Below are 25,288 nucleotides of genomic sequence, written 5' to 3' on the forward strand. Positions count from 1 at the left end.
CAGCTGCCTGAGGGCAGTCTGACAAAAATAAGTAACATGTCTGGCCTCGAGTTATCGTGAAAAGTTTACATTTTGTCAAAATATAATTTCGTCTGTTCAAGAAGGCACGGACGGGCCTATGTTTCCTTTAGATAAAGGCTGAAGCGCACAAAAGCAAAGGTGAGTTTAACACCGAAGTCCTCTGGAGGTGCCCCGCCCCCGCCGGCCCGGGCCACGCCCACCGGGCCAGCCTGCCAGGGGGCTCCCCGGGCCCCCAGCCGCACGCCTGCGTGGCTTTCCCAGCCACAGCGCCTCCTCCCGCGGCCCCAGATGCCCGGCCAGGAGCACGTGCCGGCGGGGGAGGGGCGGGGCGGGGCGTCCGTGCCCGCGCGGTGGCGATGCTGCACTCTGGGGGCCCCGGGCCCACGGAGCTGGAGGTCGAGAAACGCCAAATCTCGGATTTGCCCAGGCCGGACCGGAAAGGAGCCCCAGGCAGGCCGCGGGGGGCGCGCCTGCGCAGAGCAGGAGGAAGGCGCCGCGGGGGCCCAAGGGATGCGGACTACGGCCCTCCGGACTGTAGATGGCGCTGTCGGAGAGGCGGGCGGGTGGGGGAGGGGGAGGGGCGGCGTCGCTGGACGCCGGAAAGCCGGGGTTGGCGCGTGCGCGCCGCCAACCGCTCTCCCCCTCCCCGGGCGGCTGCGTAGCGGCCGTGGGATGGGAAGTGGAGTCCCAGCGAGCGGCTGCGGCGCGGCGCACATCAGCGGCCGGGGGGAGGGCACGGCGGCGGCCCGCCAGTGAGGAAGCGCCAGCCGGGCAGCGCGGAGCACGGGACGGGACGGGGCCGCCCTCGCCATGGCCATCCGCAAGAAGAGCACCAAGAACCCCCCGGTCCTGAGCCACGAATTCATCCTGCAGAACCACGCCGACATCGTCTCCTGCGTGGCCATGGTGTTCTTGGTGGGGCTCATGTTCGAGGTGAGGCGCCGGACACACCCCCCGGCCCCGGCCCGGGTTGACAGCTGGCGGCCGGGCCGCGGCTCTCTCCCGAGGAGGGGGGCGGGGGGCGGCATCCTCCCGCGGGGCGGCAGCCGCGGCCTGCGGGCCCCCTCCCCTCCCCCCCCGCGCCGCCGCCGCCGCCGCCGCCGCTCAGTTCCTGCTTCCCGCGAAGGGTTACGTGGCAGAGAGCGAGGGGCCGGGGCCGGGGGCGGGCGGAGGGCGGGGCACGCCCCCCACTCCCGCGGCGCCCGCCCGGGCTAGGCCTCTCGGGAAGCGGCCCCCGCGTGCAGCCAGCCGGCGGGCGCCCCGCCGCCGGAGCCCCGGAGGGTCCCAGGGGCCGGTGGCACGGCCCGGCACCCCGGAGAGCTGGCCCGGGCATGGAGAGGCGCCCCGAGCTGGCGCGTTCGCCGGCAGCGAGCGCCCAAAGCCGCCGCTGCAGCCGCGGGACTGGAAGCGCCCGGCGCAAGCCGAACTCGCTGCCGTAATTTAGTGTTGCTGTGTAGAGTCGGTCTGCCACAGTGTGAAACAGGAGAGAGTCCCAACACCAAAAACTCGGGTAACAAATGGAACAAGGCCTTGACGATCGAGAAAACCTCTCTTTAAAATTTAAAAGTCAAGAATCTTAACACTTAACTACTTTCCCTTTAACTACCTGTTGAAATCCTACCTATACTTTACCCCCTAAATGTTGCCTTTTCTATGAATCCCCTTCCTGTTTCCCACCCTCTCCCAATGCCCTCTGCTGGGTTTCAAACTTGCTATTATGATTTACTTAGATGTGAATCATATCTCCCATCTAGATTATGAACTCCTTAAGAGCTTTTTGCATGTAGCACCTAGATACTTAATAAAAGGAATATAATAATGTTAAAATTTTAAAGTCTAATTTTCTCAGGCTAATCTTGTCATTTTTGTTGCCTCCAAAATCTTTTAGAACTGAAATGCGTTCCTAACTTCATTGTTGCATTACTTAATTCTATAGTAGTAATGCAAAACTAAATCCTTAACTGATTTTTAATGTTAGTAGTTCTGCTTAGATCTCATAATTTTGTGCAGTTTATAATTAGTCTCCTACTGATAAAGCTTAACTTGAAAATAGCGTATTTGAATTTAATCGAGATTATTATCTTAGATTTGAATGAGTGATAGGCAAATTTGGCAACTAGATAGTATATAGACATTGACATGATTTTAGTTTTATGTGAAACATTGTTTCATATTCTTTTTTAGGTCACTTTCTAGTGATAATAATTTACCAAGAGTTCGCAGAGTATACAATGAGTAATTTTTAAATAAGGATTAATATTTTTATTTGTAAATTTGAAAGTTTTTGATGATAGTATGGAACAAAACTGCTAAACATTTGTTTTTATAATTCAGGACACAAAATCATACATATACGGTAGTTTGGGAAAATTGTATCATCTTACCGTTTGTTAATACTTCAGGATTTTGAAGTATACTATTAAAAGGAAATGTTACCAGATTCATGTGGATACTGTTAACATATGGTTACCAAACATAATATATTACTGTTTTGTGCAAACTCAGCAGAATACATGAGACAAATGGTAACATATAGGAAAGAAGTGAACTTGGTGGTGGTTACTTGAAAGGAAGGAAGGAAGAAAGACTGACCCCTTTTTCCTGTGCTTTTGATCCAGCCCCATCAGTGCTTTTCTGCATTAATCTTCCTGGAAGCCTATTCTCCCACCTTCAACATGTCTTCAGTTTCTCCCCCTTTCTGTTAGTTCTTTTTCTGTCATCAAACATCCATGTTTGATCCTACTTTCCTGTCCAAAGAATTACTTCCATATATTTTCCCACAAAAGTTTTCTTCTCTCTCCTCTGCCAGACTCTAAAGTGCAATTAGTGACAGTTTACACAGAGTACATGGAAAGTTATTTTTATTTATTACTTTTGATAGTATAATTACTAACATTGACTAGTGTATTTGATGGGATTTTGTTAACTTTCTAAGTTCTCTTAACTTAGAAACATGGAAAAGCACATCCTTTTAATCCAATAGAGCCCTTGTTGGGAATTGTCAATATCCAAACAAACTATATCAGGTTTTTTTTGTTTGTTTGTTTGTTTGTTTTAAGAAAGCAAATATGAGGGGCAGCTAGGTGGCAGTGGATAAAGCACCGGCCTTGGAGTCAGGAGTACCCGGGTTCAAATCCGGTCTCAGACACTTAATAATTACCTAGTGGCCTTGGGCAAGCCACTTTAACCCCATTTACCTTGCAAAAACCTAAAAAAGAAAGCAAATATGGCCATTGGAATATGGGGAAAACTTCAGAAAAGTAAATGTTACAGGTAGTTTGATATTTACAAGATTAATATTTCCCATCCTTAGTTGTTCTAATAGCCATTTTTTCCCTGTGTTCTCAATGAAGGGTTGAGGGTACACCCTTTCTTCTGTATTTATGAATTTTACAATTTTCCCCCCTAATCTCACTTCCTTCCCCTCACCCCCGCCCCTGCCCGCCACAGAAAGCAGTCTGTTATTCTTTACATTGTTTCCATGGTGTATACATTGATTTAAGTTGAATGTGATGAGAGAGAAATCATATCCTTAAGGAAGAAAAAATAAAGTATGAGATAGCAAAATTACAGAATAAGATAATGGCGTGTTGTTTTTTTTTTTATAAATTAAAGCTAATAGTCTTTGGTCTTTGTTCAAACTCCACAATTCTTTCTCTGTATACAGATGGCATTCTCCATCACAGATCCCAAAATTGTCCCTGATTGTTGCACTGATGGAATGAACAAGTCCATCAAGAGTGATCATCAACTCCATGTTGCTGTTATGGCATACAATGTTCTTCTGGCTCTGCTCATCTCACTCAGCATCAGTTCAGGTGCACCCTTTCTTTTGCTGTTAAAAGAGCAGTCTAATATTCACAATCTCTATTATAACTTAATTCTGTTATAAAATTCTCCCACTTCCCAATGGAAACTGCCTTCTCCACCAAGGTGAGCGAAATAATTCTAAATCCTTATTGCCATGATCTTAGTCCTCATCTTTTTTGATTTCTCTGCTAATTTGACACTATTGAACATGAAAAGATGGCTGTTTTTAAATATTATAAAGACTGTCTTATGGGAAAGGGAATCCGTTTTGTTTGACCCAACCCCCTCAGGGAATAGAACTGGATGGCCAACTGCAAAGATTGAAATCAACTCTGTAAGGAAGAACTTCCTGACAGAGCTATCCCTAAGTGAAATGGGCTGCTTTGAGAGGATAATAGGTTGTTAGGGTCTTACATGATCTTAGAGGTAATCTAACCCTTTCATTTTACAGAAATCAAACTTTGAGTTCTACAGATATTAAATGCCACCCTAGGACAGTGAGTGGTAGAGCCAGGATTTGAATCTCGGACCTCTGGCTTCCAGTCATTCATTTACCTAAGGTTAAACAGATAGTGTGTAATAGAGCATCCTCTAATCCTTCCACTATCTCACACTAAAGGTCTTAAAGCAAATGCTATGAATGACTACTTGAAAAATATATTGCAGAAGGGATTCCTGTCCATGTATGCTTTGGGCTACTTGGTCACCAAGGTTCCTAACACCTCTGAGATTCTCTTGACTGTATTTATAGTTATCTCTTCCACATCTCAATTTTCACCATAACAATTTCGATATATTGCAGGTTTGCACAAGAATTTAAATGGGAATTTTTTCGGGGGGGGGCGTTGTGGAAGTCACAGACAAGATATGAAGATCAGCAGAAGACAAGAAACTCAGAAAAATATATGTATAGTATTGTATACTATTGTATAATATCAGTATAATATTGTATAATATCAACCCAAATTTTGCATTGAGGTATTATAAACACCCCATTAGAAAAAAAAAGAAAAGAAAAAAATCAGACTTCTTTGGTATGAAGGGAATGTCAAAAAATTTTATTTGGATTTTCAGATCATGGAAGTACCACCCACTAACCCCCTCCTTGATTTGGGAGAGATAACTATCACTATCTGTTTTTCACTATTTCACCATGCCTTTGCTTGCACCAGTATTCTTGAAACAGTCTTATTCTATTGACTTTAGTCTCTTGCCTCTTCTACTCTCCATGTATTGAACTCTTTTCACTCAAAGCTTAATTAAGGTATGGAGCCTTCCCTAGAAATTCTCTCTTAACTCCTCAGATTTCTCAGATCACTTTGGGCCTCTCCTTTGTACCTATCACAATCTATGCTAGATTAGTTATTTATATATCTGTCTTACCTAGTATATCCTTTTAGCTTTATTTCACAATGCTTCCCTTTTTGTGACCATCTACTCCAGATTTTTTAAATTGTGAACATCCCTTAAGGACAGGGAATGTTCAGTTTCATTCTTTCTCTTCTCCCCTCCTCCCCCAGCATCTTGCACAATAGTAAGCTTAAAATATGTTGGAATTGAACATGTCCTAGATTGAGAGCCAGAAGGAACTTTAGAGATCACCTTCTAGTTTAGCTTTTTCACTTTAAAGTTGAGAAACTGAGACATTGAAAGGTTTAAGTGACTTGTATAGGGTCATAAAGCTAGTAAGGAGGCAAAGTCAAGATCTCAATCCAGTACTGACTACAAATCCAGCACTTTTTCAATTATACCAGTTTTCTAAGGGCCTTGTTTTTCACCCTAGGAACCCCCTAGGAGTTTTATTCATTTATTCTAAGGAGTTTTTGTTTATATGATTATATCTATTAATATTTGTCATATTAGAAATAAATAAAAACCGAAATTATTATTCAGTGTCATTTTAAAATGACAAGAGTAAAGCCGTGCCATTTTAACATGAATAACATTTTTATGGAAAAATGACTTTTCTAAAACAAAATTTTAGTAGCAGTGTACACATTTTTGCAACTCTCAAAATATCTACCATAAGAACTTATCACATCTGCTTCTATATTAATCTCTTAGAATATATTGTTTTTATAGAAGCATATGAAGAAAATCGAACTTTACATAGATGAGTTGCTGTAAATGGATAGCAAACTGAAATAAATAATAACTATTTAACCTCATAGACATGTAATAATATCATGGGTCAGTGAACCATGTCTTACAAGGAAGATTTAGGGAACATTCATTTAGGAGAGAGAAATGTTCTTTGTAAGGGAAGCAATTATGGGAGAGGGTATATACTCCAAAATGGAGATTAAATAGACAAGTATCTAGGGGGAAAAGGGGTAAAAAATTGCCATCTTATTCTATCTTTCTAAGAAGTTAAGTAATTGAAGCTTGTTTCCCAAAGGTCTTAGGTCATGTCCATATACTAAGGGTTAGTACTTCAGTAATAGTTGCTTAATTCTGTTTGACCTCAGGTCACACTATCTTGAAACAGTTTGCTAGATTTAGTTAATTAAACAAGCATTAAATTAAAGCATCTCTGAGGTATAACCTCACACCTCTCAGACCTGGCCAGTATGACCAGAAAAGGCAATGATCAATGCTGGAAGGGATGTGGGACATCTGGGACACTAATGCAGTGTTGTTGGAGCTGTGAACTCATCCAGCCTTTCTGGAGAGCAATCTGCCCAACAGGCAATAAAAATGTGCATATCCTTTGATCCGGCAATACCACTACTGGGTCTATACCCTGAAGAGATCATGGAAAAGGGTGAAAAACATCACTTGTACAAAAATATTCAGAGCAGCCCTGTTTGTGGTGGCAAAGAATTAGAAACTGAGTGAATGTCCATCAGTTGGGGAATGGCTGAAAATTGTGGTTTATGTATGTTATAGAACACTATTGTTCCATTACAAAGCAAGAGGGATGGGAATTCAGAGAAGCCTGGAAGGATTTGCATGAACTGATGCTGAATGAGATGAGCAGAACCAGAAGAAAATTGTATGCCCCAACAGCAACTTGGTGATCAATCTTGATGGACTTGCTCATTTCATCAGTGCAACAATCAGGGACAATTTTGGGGTATCTACCATGGAGAAATCCATCTATATCCAAAGAGGGGATTGTGGAGTTTGAACAAAGAGCAAAGACTGTTACCTTTATCTTATTTATGTAATTTTGCTATCTCTTATAGTTTATTTTTTCCCTTAAGGAAATCATATCCTCTCAACACATTCAATTTAGATCAATGTATAGCATGGAAACGATATAAAGACTATCAGACTGCCTTCTCTGGAGAGTGGGGGGTGGGGAGAGGGAAGTGAGATTGGGGGAAAACTTGTAAAAATCAAAAACAATTTAAAAAAAGATGAAAAAATTAAACAGGCATTGTTAAGTACTGAATATCTTTTTTTAAACTTGTAAATGAGAAAAAATAAAACATTAAAATTTTTAAAGTTTTTTTTTAAAACCATAAATATTTCTGTAATTTAAACATCCTAGAATATCTCTGATCATTTTGATTTGATGGCAATCTTGTTTTAAGATTTCATGGACATAAATTTTCAGTTACTTAAAGGGACTTGGCAAACTGAAATTTAATCCAAGAATTAGAAAAATAAGGGGAATGGAGATGAAGGAACTGTGAAAGAAAAGACTTGAATAGTGAACTGTCTTCCAAAACTAGAAGGAAGGGCTTTTATGTGGGAGTAGGATAAGAATGACTTGGAATAATTCTCAGAGTGGAACTGAGTCTACGAGTAGCAAGAATAATCTAGAACTATTAGTCAAGAGGCAGCCAACTCGGAATAAAGCGTTATATAGCCAGAATCACAAATGCAGTTCAAAATAAAAAGGAACGTTCCAGTAATGATCATATCCAAATTTGTGATTTGTTATGCTTGATGGCATGTATATAAAAATCCTTGTGTGTAAATGTGACTCATTTGGAGTGGATCAGTGGAAAGGAGCACCGAATTTGAAATTAAAAAACCTGAGTAGAAATCCTGATTCTGCTATTTACTTACCTGACATACTAGATTCAAAAATATTCAATAACTTGCTGTTTTTCTTATCTATACAATTGTAATGATTCCTTGTATCCCTGTTGCAACTTTGTTATGGAGATCAAGTAAAAAAGATAGAACTATAAATTTAAGCTCCTTACTTACTCTTTTGTTTTCAATTTTTTGAGATGAACACTATTCTAAACTAATGTTCATTTTGAAACCAAGACAAGAAAAAGCCCATTCCTGTTTTTTTAAAACATAACTCAAAAGTTAGAAGGGATGGGCTAGCTAGTCCAACTCCTGTATTTTCTAGATGAGGAAGCATGGAAAATCAAGTGACTTGGGGTCATAAAGGTAGGAAATATGAGAGGAGGGTTTTGAACTCAGGTCCTCTGACTCCAGAGAAAGGTTTTTCCTTATTGTTGTTTAGTTATATCCAACTCTTCTTGGTGCCATATGGAGTCTTCCTAGCAAGATATTGGAGTAGTTTGTCATTTCCTTCTCCAGCTAATTTTGCAGATGAGAAAAATGAGGCAAAAGGTTTAAGTGACTTGCCTAGGGTCACATAACTAATATGAGTTCAGAGTTGATCTCAAGTCTTCCTGACTTCAGGCCCAGCATTCTATCCACTGTGCCACCTCCTTCTAATCTCTTAAAGGTTATCTAGCCTAAGGATCTCATCTCATTATATTAGCAATCAGTGAAGCACTTATTAGGTCTCTGTCTATATATCAGACACTTTTTACAGAAACAAAAATTAAACAGTTTTTACCCTTGAAAGAGCTTATATTCTTCCCCAGTAGTCCTTTATTCAGGCAAATATGTGATCAGATCAACAAGGCTTTGTGATGAGAACAAAGATTTATTTAGATAATGTGCATTTCTGTGATATTTTAAAAACATTTATCTTTAAACTTTGCTAAATAACACATGCTACATTTTGCTTTTTCCCCACCCTTTATTTCATAGACAACTCTATATTTTTAAGTTCTTAATCTGAAATTTAGGCAACTTAGATAAATGAAATGGCTATTTTTGTAGTTGTGATCTTGTGACTCATTCACTGTTACATATGACTTCTAATGAAGTCTCTTAAAAAGCTGTTTATCCATATGAAACAATGTAATTTAATTACTTCAGACAGTGGATCCAGTCTTAATTTTCATTCTTAGTAATTCTCCTTTTCCTTTAAATTCGCATGCTAAAATATAACCATTAATGAAATGCCTAATGTTTTCAAGACCCTTTGCTAGTCTCCAAGACTGCAAATTCAGAAACAAAATGACTTCTATCCTTAAGATTGCAATTCTTTACATTTCTGTGCAAGTTTAGTAAACTTGAAAATAGTAACAATCAAGTTATTTGTATTGGACAAGACTGCTTGATACTTGATTAATGAGAAAAAATAAAATATTAATTTTTTTAAAGTTTTCTAAAAAAAAAAAAACAAATGTTTCTGTAACTTAAGCATCCCAATACAGTGACTATCTCTGATCATTTGGCAAACTGACTTTGGCCAAATGAAACTTAATCCAGCAGTAGAAGAGTAAAGGCATAAAGATGAAGAAGTTGGGCGTGGGGGAAGACTTGATGAGTTGAACTATCTTCTAAAACTGAAAGGAAAGACTTTTATGTGGGAATGGGATAAGATTGACTTGGAATAGTTCAGAGAAGAGAACTGAGTCTAAGGGTAGCTCGAATAATCTAGAATTATTAGTCAGGAGGCAACCAACTCAAGAGAATTAGGAAATTCTCACTACTCTATTGAACTGTAAGGAAGTACTTAATCCTCTTCCCATAGTGCTCAGGAGTCCCCAGGTATGTCTGCCAGCATTATATTGTCTGAAAGCTGATGGTTCCTGTATTTTTCCTAGGGGTAGAATGTGAAGACCTGTGGTTATTTAGTTTAGAGAAATCTCATTAAGGAAAATACTGGGATTATTAATACTTTTAAATGACTTGCTTAGGTTTGTGTCATAAGTCACAAAATTTGAACCCAGTGTTTTCTGAATCCAAGTCTGGTTCTCTTAGTTTCTGTAGCGTTATCCTCCAAACTTTTGGTGTCATATCCTTAAATTAAAAACATTTTTAAAGTTTTATATTTGTATGTGTTCTTAAGTATGTATGTGTGTGTATTTAAAATAACACATGTACTTATTTATAAATTTTTATTCCTGTTCTGTTCTACTGTGTAAAACATGCTATAAAACATACTATGTTAGATTAACCCAAATTGGACCAAATACATATTCATGTTGATGTTAAAACAATTGTGAGGATATACTGAAGGCATGGGGGGAAAATCTCAGACCTAATAAGTGTTGTTGCTATTCATCCTTCATGACATCACAAATACATGATAATTCAGTTTGCGCTTGAATTGGATTTAAATGAGCTGAAGTTGAACAAATCCTCAGTCATCAAAGCCCAATGGCAAAGGACTACTGGTGGCAAGCCAGGATGCAGTGGATGACCTTGGCATCTTCAAAGGACAGCTGAAAGAATGATAATAACTACCATTAATAATATAACCACTGAAGACTCTTTTATAACAAGATATCTCCCATAATCAAAAATCATTCAAGGGGAGGGGGTGGAAGGGAATTTTGTAACTTAAATATATACATGTGCATATGGATGAAAAAAATTAAATAAAAGAAAAAATATCATTCAAGATTCCACAGAAGATATTAAGAAATAACTTTAGTGACCCTCTAATAGTAAACATCATACATAAGTTAGCATAAACATCAGGTGAAGTATGTTCACTTAAGCTATTCATCGCTGTGAACAAAATACAGAGCAGAGTTCAACTCAAAGAGAAATTATTCCCTATGAATGGAGATGTTTTCTAAATGTTCCTATTTGCAGAAGACATGCTGCTGATCATGTATCATACTCCAGACCATTACAGAACTTCTTGCAAGAAATCTGTTATCATTTAAAAGAGTTTGATCTGTCTACACAGGAAAGACCAAGTAGATAAGGAATATTTCTTGCCCAGATTTAAAAATGCATTTTGATGAGAACTTCTCCATCAGTGTCTAGGCCAGGCAGTAGCAGATGGACAATATTTTGGACCTGAACTAAAAAAGGAGAGTGGGATTGCTTTTGAGAACTTGCAGAGCTTTGCCAGTCCCAAACTTCCCATGAAAGCAAGACCCATCTTTTCAGTATTAACAGTCTTACCAGTGTTGCTATATGATAGCAAGAAATAGCATATACCCCCACCCCTGAAGAATTCAAAATGACTTCACCAGAGGGTATGGGAGAGGTGCATAGTAGGTGTGAGCAAACTGCAACTTGGTTTTTGGAGCTCTTTATCATAACAAGAATAAAAGTTGTCTTCAAGGAATTGTATAATGAGAGGACTGGGCTGGTTCTTGACCTTCATTATCAAAGAAAAGCAAAATGACATCACTTGGGTAAACTGGATTTAAGTAAGGCAGAGTTGCAAGATGTCAGTAGCCTCACTCTCCTCCAAAGTCATTTGCAGTGACAAGACAGAGTCAAGACAGCGGTGGTGGCGGCTCTAAGGTGCAGTGGATGTCTAAACAAGTTCTAAGTGCTCCACAGCACCTGCTTCAGCTGCCTTCATGGTCCTTGGAACAAATTGTTCTCATCCTTCCATTCCACCACTGGAAGACTTCAAGTGCTTGGAGTAGATGACCCTCATAACTCACCAACAGTTTGAGACTCCCTCAGTTAGCCTCAACCTGGTTTAGCCTGGTCACTAAAAAGATTTTACTGAGTCGCATCCACTGTGCATGCTACAGCTTCTTGGAACCAAAGGTGAGTTGGGTGACTCAGGTAGAAATTAGCCCCAAAAAGGGTTTGGTGGCCCTCATACAGAGGTACTAGTCTTTCTTGAACACACCTCTAGACTCCACATACACATGACAATCAGTAACAGTAGGCAGATAGAGTATCTGTCAGATCTGGTATCTGTGGGATGTTAGGAGAAAGCAAGGAGGACATGAAAAGAGGTACCCAGAATGGGTAAACTGGATTGGATGGTGTACCTACATTACTGGAAGAAACTCCATTCTCTGCAGCTCTGCTTGGTTTCCACTCCAAGGAATAAGATCCCCTCTGGGAGAAGCCCATTGATCCTAATCTCATCACCATACTGCTAATTCAGCCTTGAATACTAGGTAGCTTCCTTTCTGTTCTGGAGGTTTGGAGCATTGAACTCCTGGATTTCCTTTATAGAGGACAGGACCCACTCCTCTTTCTACCTGCCACTCAGCTTGGTTTCAAATCCAAGGAATAAGATATCTCTGCTTCAGGTACTCTTGGTGGTGTCCCACCCTACCCTATCAAGGTTCCTTTTGTGTATTGTGTCACCTCATTAATTGTAAATTCTTTGAAGGTAGGGACTGGATTTCATCTTATTTTTATCTCCAGCACTTGGTACAGTGCCTGCAGGGTATGGAGCAGGTGCTTAATAAAAAAAAAACATTTATTGAATTGAATGTATGGGTTTCATATAGGTAAGAAAATAGAAAAAAAGAAATGAAATGAATAAAAAATAATTTACAAAAATTTTTAATTTGTTAACAGGGCAGAATCTTTTGCTCTTACTAAAAAAATTGTTTCATGAGGATGATTGGGTTTAATATTTTATGGTATAGCAACTCAGGAGTCTAGTTCTAAGTTCAGTTTATTCCAGTATTTTGGTTTTAATGACTCATAAGCTACTTATAAAGATACACGAATCTGTTTGGAATAGGTGCATCATTAACTGTACTTCACAAATTATGATGATCATAATTCAGTTCCAACCACCAATTACAATAAGATTTTTATTTAAATCTGGCTAGTATATGTCCCTCTTTCATGATATTCAATTCTCAGAAATTGATTGGATTTTTTTATAAGTCAGTTTGAAAACCACAGAAACTATTTGAAAGCTTTATAAACATAAAATTTTATCTGCAAACTTACGTGCAGACCTGAGAATTTGTAAATAATGCTATTTTTAGCAACAGAAATTTATTTTCTAAGTACTTTGAGGTGTGCAAGATGGCACAATAAGGAAAAATTTAATTATTAACAATAACAATTACATTTCAAATAATTTAGATTTTTTTTGCCAACTTATCAGGTTTGATTAGATCATTTTAAAAATCAATGTGACTGAAAAAGCTTGTACTGGGAGTGGGAAATGCGTCAGTTCTTCAGGTTTTTTCTTACTATTTATTACTATTATCATAAATCCACATTGTTCTTGTTATTTTTACAACAAGTAAGTCACTTGTCCATTTTGTTAGCTAGATAATATGATCTGTAAATTCACTTAACCAGGTGTAGAGAGGCCATGATAGAAGGAGCAGGTGAAAGCATCACAGTTAATCCCTCAGTTTTAGAACTCCTGCTCTGAGGATACCCATCGGACCATCTGTAACATCTGACATATAGACTGAATTAGTTTAGTAGTGTCAATTTGTATATTAAATATTAATGAAGTTTACATTTCTTTCTCTTTTTTTCTGGATACAGGAAATAAAAGTTCTAATTCTCCCCCCCCCCCCCATACTATAATGTACCATCTTCTGTTACTCCCCAGTTTGGAAATATCTGCTTTTCAGTTCCATATGCATTACACCAAGTCACCTACCTTCCCTCTTTAATGACTTCTGTAACTAATGCTTAGGGCCAGTACCAGAATCCCCTTCCTCTCTAGTTTGTATTTGGGAGGATATATTTGATCTATATGTTGCAGGTTCTTCAAGTTAATTCAGCACTCTGATTTGTCTTAATGTTTCTTTCTTTCTTTCAGATTACAACAAAAGCAGCAGTTATTTTTGTTACTCTTCAATATAATGTTACCATTCCAGCCACAGGTAGATACCCTTTAGAATTTGCTATTGTGATGAGCAGAGCACAAAATAGCATTGAGAACGTCATAGACTATTGTTTCTCCTTTAAGCTATCAGACCATCCTCATTACTAGAAGGGAACCCTAGCTTATTGATGTTCATAGTGAGTGCAAAATCCGTTATTTTTGACTGGCATCTCCTAATAGATTATATAAAAATTAGTTTTTGTGTTTTCAGTGCTTGGATGATTTAGATTTTTTTTTCTTATGGAGCAGCTTTAGAACCCATAATGAGTATTTATTCTTTCAAATTAATTTTGTATGTACTTTTTAATTTTGCATTTACTTATGTAATGTGCTAGTGATATTTGTGTATTTGTATATGGTATTTATGCTTGTGTGGAGAAGTGATCTTATCAGTTTAATAGTTTGGAGCTTAAAATGTAACTTCTCAAATCAACTGACATCCTTCTCCCAATTACGATGTAAGAGTTTGGATCATATTTCTTATTCAAATTAGATAGTTCTCAGCCTGTAGGTTTACAGATTTTGAACTTAACATTCCCAAGATGTTATGCATTTAAAAATAATTAGTCAATAAATAACAGGCTTTGTGATTGCCTGAATTATCTTGTATTACCCTCCAAATCACTTTTTCCCATTTCAGAAAATAAAAATATTCCATTAAAGTTAATTTTTTTTAAATAGTGCATTATTAGAAAGAAATGGAAGTTTAAAGTAATATTAGTTGCTGTGAATGGGGAATGAGCATTAGTACATTTTCACACTACTTAAATACATTCAAAAGAGCTCAGAATTTTTGGATTTGGCATATTGGTTTCTAAATTATACATTCTTAGAACTCTTCAGTGTAATAACCATATAATTAGGCCTCATGACCATTAAAAATTGTCTGTGATGAATTTAACTAAAGCAGAATAAATGAGGGAAGGGAAGCTAGAAGTCAATAGGAAAGATGTTAAGCAAGTGAGTATTATTTGATTAGAATTGTGGGGGGGTTTATTTGTAATTGGCAAATAATAGTTAAAGTAGTGAAGATGCTTAAGTTAACTCTTAGTTTTTTCATATAAAAGCATAAATCTAGACTTTTCCAGATGAAATTGAGTTTTCCTCTCAAATCAAAACTAATTGCTTCTTAAGCTTTGTTATTCATATTCAGACTTATCCTAAGAGCTGATTACCCTGGAGAATTACTAGAGCTTTATTCTTAATTTTTTGATTGTTTCCATAAAACTACGTTTTACTAAGTTCCATTGTTAATTAACAATCTAACAACTTTGGTTTTCTTTTTAACTTTCAGAAGACCATGCAACTGAAACACTCTATTACTATGGCATCAAAGATTTGGCTACAGTTTTCTTCTATATGCTGGTAGCAATAATTATCCATGCCATAATTCAGGAATATGTGTTAGATGTAAGTACCCAGTATGGCTTTCTTTAAGGTGGCATAAAACATTACAACATGAACTTGTTATGTACTTGGATTCCCAATAATTATTAATGACTATTTTTATTTTTAGAAAATTAACAGGCGAATGCATTTCTCCAAAACGAAACACAGCAAGTTTAATGAATCTGGTCAACTTAGTGCATTCTACCTTTTTTCTTGTATTTGGGGCACAAGCATTCTAGTGTCTGTAAGTATTGTGTCATACCCCCATAACTAACATTTTAAATACCAAATAGAAAGTTTTCTATTTCGATACTGTCCTCCAACCTATAAATTAATTTTGGTTTAATGAAATTTTGAATTTCTTCCTTTTCCCCCCAACTAATTGTTGGATAGTAATCTTGTATAAATGTAGAATTCGAGGTAATACATTTGTTCTTGAACCTGTATACTATGATTATTTTGTTTAATGTTGTTTTGTTTAGAATGCCATATGCTACATTTATAGTCCCTGTATCAGGAAAATATTTTTATCTTTGTATTCACTTGCAGGCAGTGTCTGTATTAGCAAAAAAGATTTTAAGATAGCAATGACTTTAATACTAGTGGTGCCCAAGGGTGAGATGTTTTCAGCCATTTCTTGCAAATAAAGCCAGCCAGGCAAAATGCTTTCCAGAGAGCTTTAAAAATATTGCACGCTTTTTCAAAGAGTACAACCAGAACCTTGCTTATATCATTCTAACTTATGGAAAAAGTAAGAACTTTTATTTTAAAGGCATTTATTTCTATTTATGTTTTTCTCAAAATGTGTCATCTTCACAGATATTTGTTAAACAGGCTAGAAATTAGGTTTTTCTAAAAATTTCTTTGGGAAAATGGCACTTTTATTTGAAAGTATTCTTTGGATAAATGAGTTAGATTTTTGCATTAGAGTTTTTTAGAAGTAAGTTAAATTGGTGGGCTATTGATGAAAAAAATTTTTAGTTAAAGAAAGAGGGGCGGCTAGGTGGTGTAGTGGATAAAGCACTGGCCCTGGAGTCAGGAGTACCTGGGTTCAAATCCAGTCTCAGACACTTAATAATTACCTAGCTGTGTGGCCTTGGGCAAGCCACTTAACCCCATTTGCCTTGCAAAAACCTAAAAAAAAAAGAAAGAAAGAAAGCCATTTTAACACTTTCAGGGTAGATGTTAAGGTTGCATCATTCAAGAATGTGTTTCCTTTCTATATTTCAGTATCTTTCTCCTTTTGTTCTATATTGATGGCTTTAATAATAATGCTTTCTATAAAATTAATGCAGATGTAGACTCTCAAATTATTAGACCATTTGGAGACTACTTCTGTATCAGTGGTCATACATAAGAACAGTGTTTTGTTTTTTTATATTGTATTCTGTTAGATAAAATTTCCTGTGTAACAGATATTTTTACCAGTCCATATGGGAGTCAGTGTACCAAAACATTATTATTTTGATATTTACATTTTGGGGGTATGTCAGTATTTAATTCAATTGAAGAGTTGTTCGTTTATTTTTTTAATTCTCATAGTTTTTTTTTGTGTGACTATTTTAATAGAGGGATAGATTGCAAAACATTTTTTTCACAGAGTTGAGAGAGGGCTTAAAATAGGATAGGTCAATAAGCCCAGAGAAAGTCTAGGAAATTCAAGAAGTGGAAATGGAACTATACTGAGTTGGGATCTGTTAGCAAAGGCAAACAACTTATAACTAATATACCTCCCTCTCTACATTGCATGGTTTGACTATCAGGAAATAAAATCAGATAAATATTAGAATAGAATTTAAAGTGTTTTTCTTTTTGTCTCAAATAAATGCTAGTTAACCTGACATTAACAAGCCAATAATATTGTTTATCTAGAGAACTATTTGATTATATTAGAATATATTTAAAACATCAACAAAAATTTTTGACTATCTTAAGCACCTACTTAAACCTTAAAGCCATAAGAATCTTTAGGAGTCTAAATTTAGTTCTTCATTTTATCACTGAGCATGATGAGATTTGGGGTTCAAAGAAATGGAAATATTTTTCTACTTTATTTTTTTGAGTTTTCTTCTGTAGGCTAATTTTTGTGTCAATACTGTCTTAGGAGAACTTCATCTCAGATCCAACTATTCTGTGGAGGTCCCACCCCCTTATCCTGATGACGTAAGTTGTTTTTAATTTGCTTTTATTGATTAAAGGAAATAGTTCTGCCAAATGAAAGGGCAGCAAATGTTAATTAGTTCAGTTAATTAGTTTACCCCTTACACTTGAACTTTTTATTATGCTCTTCTTCCCTTTATTCTTGTTCTTACTTTTTTATTTCCTCTTTTTTGCTTTCTTCTCTATCCTCTTGCCTTTTTCTCTTTTAGCTATGATCCATTCATTCCTTCTTCATATTTCTTTTTCACCTTTTAAGCTCAAATCAGTCCCCTTCTTCCACAATCCTTTTCCCATAGTGACTTTGAATTCTCATCACCCCCATGCTTTGTGAACTTCACTTTAAAAGCTAGTTATATACCATCTCCAGTATGCATCTGATTTTTTTTGAACTCTTATCACTTTTGTTGCCTCAACAGACTCCTAAGTTCCTTGAGAGCAAATAATGTCTCTTACTTCTTTATTATATATACTTGGCAAAATTATAATACTTGGCAAATAGGAATATTCCATAATAACTGAATTAAAAAGTGGGAATGAGTGGGTAGAGGAGAGGTGAGAAAAATCAAAAAAGTAACTATAGAAGTAGAAGTGTCTTTGCATCTGTGTTTGCTAAAATGCCCAATGCTTTATCTTTTTATTTTCTTGAGAAAAATAATCCTTGGGTCCTTGTAAAACTTCTAAAGTGATGAATATATGTATCCTTTCTAAAATTTGCAAATCTACACTATATCCTAATGCTACTCTACTGTCTTTCCATTGGGTTGTACTTTTGCTTCCTTTCCTCTGGTTGCTGCCTTCCTCTTGTTGCAAGAATCTTCTTCCTTCCCTCCTACCTCAAAACTAAGTCTGTCTCATCCCTTCAGCATTAGATTCTCTATGCTTTCCAACTAGCTGCCCTGATAAACTATTCAGTGATTATATACTAATGAAAAGACTAGATTTGTCTTATGGTAATTTGTATGGTAACCAGTAGACCTTTTGTTTAATAAGCCTTTAAAAAGTATCACAAAAGTGAGAATTTCAGGTCTATTTTGTGAGGCAGGTGGCTTATGGGGATCTTTTGGGGGTCAGTGGGATATTGGGATGATATCCCTCTAATCATACCTCTCCCTGTGGTATACAATATAGATACATCAGGGAATACTATGATAATTCTGACTGACCCTGACTTCCAATATTTATTCTATTCTGTATTCTTTAAATATATTATGTTAAAGTATTTATTTCACTTTCTTGTGTTGTACAGATTTCAAATGAAGTTTTTCTACATATCACAGCTGGCTTACTGGTTTCATGCTTTTCCTGAGCTCTACTTCCAGAAAACCAAAAAAGTAAGCTGGACAATGTATAATTTTTTTAAATGATCTTACTATCAATTTTTTTTTTATTTCTTGGAGGAACTCTTTTTTTTTTTTTATTTTATCCAATATCTTTTTTACTCACATTAATCTCTCTTCTACTTACCCTCCCCAAACCTTCCTTCCCCCAAAAAGTTCTCTCCATTTCTAACATGAGTTTGGGTCATTCATTTGATTTCAATTTAATTCGAACACTTCCAAGAGCCAATAAATGCAAATTTTGAGTGGTGCTATTGATCTTAATTTTACCATTGATTTTTTTTCCAAGAGAACAGTTTTATCCTGAGTTGGCTTTTAACTATACTATAATTCCCATCAGCTGTTTACATCTTATTTGTGTAGTAAGGACTAAAACTTTAGATTACTGAAGCATAAAGATCTGTGTGTAAATTTTAGAGAGAATTCAATATTGAGAGGAGTAACTCATAGCTAAAGGGTTTTGACCAACAAAATCATCTTATTCTTTCAAAACATTCCTAAGATGGATGAATTCTTTTTTTAAAGTATAAGACAGTTGGGGGTGGGGGCCTTCTTGAACATATAAATAGAATTCTTAAGTGGAAGAGACAACTGACTCTAGTCTCCTTCCGGAACTTTTTTCAAGGCACTTTCTTTTACTTAAAAAATTGTCTTTGCCAGTTTTTTTTCCCCCAAAGCCTCCAATATAGTCTTTAATTACCTTCAACTAAAATAAAGCTACTTCCTGCTATTCTCTAGCTCTTTTCTTATTCCTACTAGCTTTCTGATATTCTGATTTGTCCTTTTCTTTCCATATCCTTATGTTTTATTCACATGAACATTCTCTCATTCATTTTTTCTGCTTCCAGGATCACTTCTTTCTGTGCCTCACTTGTTCTTCTGCACTTAGAAATTATTCAAGCACTCTCTCCCTTTTTCTAGAACTTTATAAAATTCCCTCAATTCACCAAACATTGTGTGTCTAATGTTACACTCAAATATAGTAGCTACTATTCAGGGAATCTTTTAAGCATTTGATTTCCATTCTTCTCTGATCCCTGTTAGATCAATAGCATTTCATAGATGAGGAGAGGTTCAGTGACTTGATAGTGGTCCCATATCTCTTAAGCTTTAGATACTGGAACTGAACCAGTTCTTCTTGACTCCAGCACTCTTTACATATATATGCCTTGTGAGGAATTGTAAACATGTTTCTTGATACAGAAAAATAATAATTCAAAGATGGTAGCCATTGAGTTTTTGTTCTTTGTGTTCATTTTGCTTATTTTACAATTCTAACCTTCACTGACATTGTTTGCTAAACTAATAGCTATATAATGGAGTCCATGTAAAAGCCAGAATTTAGATGATCTTGGAGGATAGTTTATTTTTGGGAGGGTGGGGACTTTTAATATCACTTGTGAGTGTGGAGAAAAATAGGTCAAAGGTTCTTTTTTTATAGTGTTTTTATAGTGTTGTAAGGAAAAAAGGGGGGGGTTATGAACACAATTTTCAGTGGCACCTTAGCAGACTCCTAAGTTCCACAATAGCAGATTATTTCTTACACTTCTTTTTTATATAACTTATAATACTTGGCAAATAGGAGTATTACATAATAAATGAGTTAACAAGTGGGTTTAGGTGGATAGAAAAGGATAGATGAGAAAATCAAAAAAAGTATCTATAGAGGTAGAAGTTATGTCTTTACAGCTGTGTTTGCTAAAAATACATTACATTGGTTTTTTTCTTAAGAAATCATATTTAAATATATCAACTGTTTTTTATCCTTGTGTCATTGTAGGCCTTCTAAAATGCTGAATATACATACATGCGTGTGTGTGTCTTTCTAAAACTTTTGGCTCTATAATCTATAGGTAAAGTTTTAAAAATCCACCTTCAATATGGTCATTAAGGATCTTAGAGGTTGTTTTTTGCTTTACTAATTATACCTTAGATATCACAGTGACAGAATTCCACTATACAACCACTGAAGTCCAAAAGAGGCCATCTAGCCCATATGCTTAAAATACCATTCTCAACAAATTGTCCAGCTCCAATTTGAATGATTAGAAGTAAACCACCAAAAATAGCCTTTCTATTTTTGGGTAACTCAAATTGTCAGAAAGTTCTCCTTGTCATCAATCCTCCATTTTCTTCCCTGCAATTTTTACCCACTGTGAAACCAAACAGAATTAAATAAAAAAATCTCTCTTCTAATTGCACACTGTATTTATTGTTCTTCACCCCCCCCCCGCGCCGCCCCCCCCCCCCCCAGTATCCTTCTCTATGCTGAATATTTCCAGCTCTTTTCAATCTATCTACATGTAACTAAGTCAAAACCATTCACCTTCCATGTTGCTCTCATCTGGACAGTCTTTAACTTCTGAATTTCCTTCCTAAACTGTGACTAGGTCAAGAGTATAAGAGAATTATCACTTCATTTTTTGAAGCTTCTCCTCTCATTGAACCCCAACGTAGCATTAACTTGGCTGTTGCCATATCATGCTGATAAGGTACATTGGTTTGCAGTCTACTAAAGCTCACAGTTTTTTTCAGGCAAACATCTGTTATAGCCATGCCTTCCTTGAAGTTGAATTTATGAACCCAACTGTAAGACTTTTTTTTAAAAGAAAGATTTTATTTATTTTGAGTTTTACAATTTTTCCCCGATTCTTGCTTCCCTCCCCCCCAGCCCCCCACAGAAGGCAGTCTTTTAGTCTTTTCATTGTTTCTGTAGTAAACATTGATCTGAGTTGAATGTGATGAGAGATAATTCATATCCTCAAGGAAGAAAAATAAAGTGTAAGAAATAGCAATGTTACTTAATGAGATAATGTTTATTTGTTTGTTTTTTAAATTAAAGGTAATAAATAGTCTTTGGTCTTTGTTCAAACTCCACTATTCTTTCTCTGGATATAGATGGTATTCTCCATCACAGACAGCCCAAAATTGTCTATTATAGTCCCTGATGAAATGAGCAAGTCCATCAAGGTTGATGATCACCTCCATGTTGCTGTTAGGGTGTACAGTGTTTTCCTGGTTCTGCTCATCTTGCTCAGCATCAGTTCATGCAAATTCTTCCAGGCTTCCCTGAATTCCCATCCCTCCTTGTTTCTAATAGAACAATAGTGTTCCATGACATACATATACCACAGTTTGCTAAGCCATTCCCCAATTGAAGGACATTCATTTAATTTCCAACTCTTTGCCACCACAGGGCTGCTATGAATATTTTTGTACAAGTGATGTTTTTACCCTTTTTCATCATCTCTTGAGGTTATAGACCCAGTAGTGGTATTGCTGGATCAAAGGGTGTGCACATTTTTATTGCCCTTTGGGCATAATACCAAATTGCTCTCCAGAAAGGTTGGATGAGTTCACAGCTCCACCAACAATGTATTAGTGTCCCAGATTTCCCACATCCCTTCCCACATTGATCATTGTCCTTTCTGGTCATATTGGCCATTCTGAGAGGTGTGAGGTGATACCTCAGAGATATTTTAATTTGCATTTCTCTAATAAGTCCAACTGTAAGACTTTACATTTATCTCTCTCTAATTTCATATTGATAGATTCAGCCCAACACTTTAGTCTAGCAGGATATTTTTGGTTCCTGACTCTATGATCAATATATTAACTGAAGTTGACAAAGGTTTGTCATCTAAAAATTTGATAGGCATACTGTCTACTCCTACATCCTAGTCATTGATTAAAAATGTTCAAGAGCACAAGGCTGTCATACACAAATCTGAAGCACATCACTAGGAACTTCCTTCAAAGTTGATAATTAATCATTAGTGATTCAACCAGTTTTGAATTTATCCAGTTGTATTTATCATGTGGACTATATGTTCATTTTTTACAAAAAAAAATAGTATGACATTTTTATCAAATGCATTGCAGAAATCTAGGTAAATTATAATTATTTTCAGTATTCTGTTCAGCTTTTTTAATTAGCCCTATCAAAGAAATAAGGTTAGGCTGTCATGACCTGTTTTTTAATGAGGTCATACTGGCTCTTTGCATTCACTACTTCCCTTTTCTTCATGTTTACTGTATATTTCCTAAGTAAGCCAGAATTTTGGCAGAAATGGAATTGGGCAGGATCCCTGGCATGGGTCTTTGTTTTGAAAATTGCAGTATTTAGGTGCATCTAGGTGGCACAGTGGATAGAGCACCAGCCTTGGAGTCAGGAGGACCTGAGTTCAAACTATCCTTAGACACTTAATAATTACTTAACTGTGTGACTTTGGGCAAATCACTTAATTCCATTGATTTGTCCGTCAGTCCTATGATAGTCCTTTTCTGTCCTCAGTGATTTTCCAGAAATTCCCTCATAATGAATTATCTATCATAGCCCCTAATTCTCAGGACCTAAGCATGGAATTCATCTGGGCTAGGAGACATGAATTCACCAAGGACAACTAAGTACCCTCTCATCATCTCCTTAGGTTGGATATCAAAGTAAGAATTGATCAGCTTTGCATTCTCCCTCCCCCAAACAATGATTTCAGCCTTCACCTGTCACCCAGTGTAGCTTTTTCAAAACAAAACAAAAAAATACTTATTGTTAACAGTTCATCTTATCAGCTTCAGCTCATTCTAAGATTTAGCACTGTATGTGGCAATGTAATGTTCCTGTTTACTATATATATATTAGGTTTTTGCAAGGCAGATGATGTTAAGTGGTTTGCCCAAGGCCACACAGCTAGGTAATTATTAAGTGTCTGAGACCGGATTTGAACCCAGGTACTCCTGACTCCAGAGCTGGTGCTTTATCCACTGCACCACCTAGGCGCCCCAATTTCTGCATATATTTTAAAGGTTCTTTCTCAATAAAAACTGCTCTCTCCAGAGTTACTGCTGTTCTCTGAAATATCCTGACCAGTAGCATTTTCTCATTGTTTTTCCTTCTTAACCTCTCTGGAACATAAGATGCTGGTTGATTTCTCCCTTTCTTCTAGCATACGCAATATTGTAGATTTTTGTGACACTTCTCTTTGTTCTTCTCTTCTTTCTCAGACTTCTTTGCTATATCATCATCCTTTCCCCTAAATTTATCCATTTTACAAGGTACTATACTGGGCCTTCGCCTCTCTCCCTGTTAGTTATCTCATCACCTCCCATGAGTTTAATTATGTCTATGTAAAGATGAATCTCAGAGCAGTATATCTAGCCTTAGTCTCAGTAGTTGATTTTCCCTGCCTCCAGTCACTTCCCTCTCTACCCCATCTTCCACACAGTTGCCAAAATATCCTATAGCATCATACTGAGCCAGATTTCACTCCCTTTGTGGTCATGCCTAGTTCACATGAAAAATTCAACTTATGTTATCTCTGACTTGAAGCCTTTCATTTCTCTTCCCACCATTACCTCTACCACCATCACCAATCATCACCACCACTGAGAATTTTTATTTACTAATATGTGTACATGGTTCTTTCCTTCTTCCATTTGATTGCTTATGCAAATATCTGACGTATTATTAGAGGGAAGGGCAGGAATATGCTTTTCTATAGTATCTACTATGTGCTGACAATATGTTAATATTACCTTATTTGACACTTCACAAGAACCCTGCAAAGATAGCTCCTATTAGTATCCTTTTTTCCTAACATTTGAAGAAACTTCAGTTTTTCCTGAAGTAATTGGCATAATTTGCAAGTAGCAGCAGGTGAAATGATCTGTCCAGTGTCATACAATTAGTCATTATCTAAGGCAGATTTGAATTCAGTCTTCCTGACCCAAAGCCCAGCATTTTATCCACTGTGCCTCTGCTACATTCTTATTCTTCTCAAGCTGACTTTCTATAGAATTTTTGTCCATAGAAGCCTACCAATTTTCCCTCTAAATTCTTTGAAATACTTTGTCTCAAAATCTAGGGCATGTCATCTTCTTAGGCAATACTTTCCAGATTTCTTCTAATAATATGATTTGTAGCCAACAGAATCACCATTTGGAACAGTTTTAAGGCTGTTATATCTTGGAACCACACACTACAAATAAAGCAGATGCATTCAGTGCTGTTATCAGGTCACCGAATAGCTTCAACTGAATGATCTCTCACCTAATAGTTTTTTCATTCCCTCGAAGATAAGAAGATGCTTCTTTATTAAAACAATGAATTCCTTCCCCTTTAGAAAAATCTCAAATTGTGTATATAGTTCTGTTCTTTACCTTCATCCTCTTTGTTGTGTTCTTCTAGTCTTCTGCCTGCTAACATAAGGTTTCTTGTGTCAGTGAAGATCCCTTTTTTTTTTTCCTTTTTGAAGACTCACTTCAGATTCTTGGTTTAGGGAGACAGGCAGAACATTGAACAAGTACTTCATTGTCTCTGATATCTTAGAGTGATATTCTTTAAATCCTTTCACCTTTCCTTCAAGAGAGATCATAGTACACTTAAAACATAGGTAACAGCCACCTGACTGTTTCAGAAATACATACATACTCTTGGTACATGACCCTCTATTCTGGGTAATGTTTGAGATTTTCACCCTTGCTTTTTTTTTTAGTTACTTTATAGGGATTTATACTTTTATTTTCTGGGTACATCTATCTACTCACATGGTTTTAGATAACTATATGCCCTCAGACTAATATATTCAATCTTATTACTACTTCTCTTATCCTTTGTATCCCTGCATTAATATACCTACCATGTTTTTTCACTCAGTGGAATGGAGAAGGACTTTCAAAGTATCATTGATTTTTGTTCCAGATCCTCACTTCACCAATTCCAGGT

The 25,288-nt window shown here is 36.9% G+C and overlaps 1 protein-coding gene across 3 annotated transcripts in view; it reads left to right on the top strand.

Moving 5' to 3' along the window:
• Positions 1–641: 641 nt before the first annotated feature.
• Positions 642–25,288, top strand: part of TRAM1 (translocation associated membrane protein 1) — a 42,324-nt gene continuing 17,677 nt past the window's right edge. Inside the window, exons 1-7 of one of the 3 annotated variants that reach the window (XM_074206873.1) lie at positions 866–954; positions 3,689–3,839; positions 13,616–13,679; positions 14,976–15,091; positions 15,198–15,314; positions 17,175–17,233; positions 18,477–18,561. In XM_074206873.1, coding sequence (XP_074062974.1) covers positions 3,777–3,839; positions 13,616–13,679; positions 14,976–15,091; positions 15,198–15,314; positions 17,175–17,233; positions 18,477–18,561 — 504 coding nt within the window. In that variant the 5' untranslated portion in view covers positions 866–954; positions 3,689–3,776. Of the gene's footprint in view, positions 955–3,688; positions 3,840–13,615; positions 13,680–13,751; positions 13,819–14,975; positions 15,092–15,197; positions 15,315–17,174; positions 17,234–18,476; positions 18,562–25,288 lie in introns of those variants that run through there. The other 2 variants (XM_074206872.1, XM_074206874.1) reach the window with 2 other exon arrangements.

Source organism: Macrotis lagotis, chromosome X (genome assembly GCF_037893015.1).
Source record: "Macrotis lagotis isolate mMagLag1 chromosome X, bilby.v1.9.chrom.fasta, whole genome shotgun sequence".
NCBI lineage: Eukaryota > Metazoa > Chordata > Mammalia > Peramelemorphia > Peramelidae > Macrotis > Macrotis lagotis.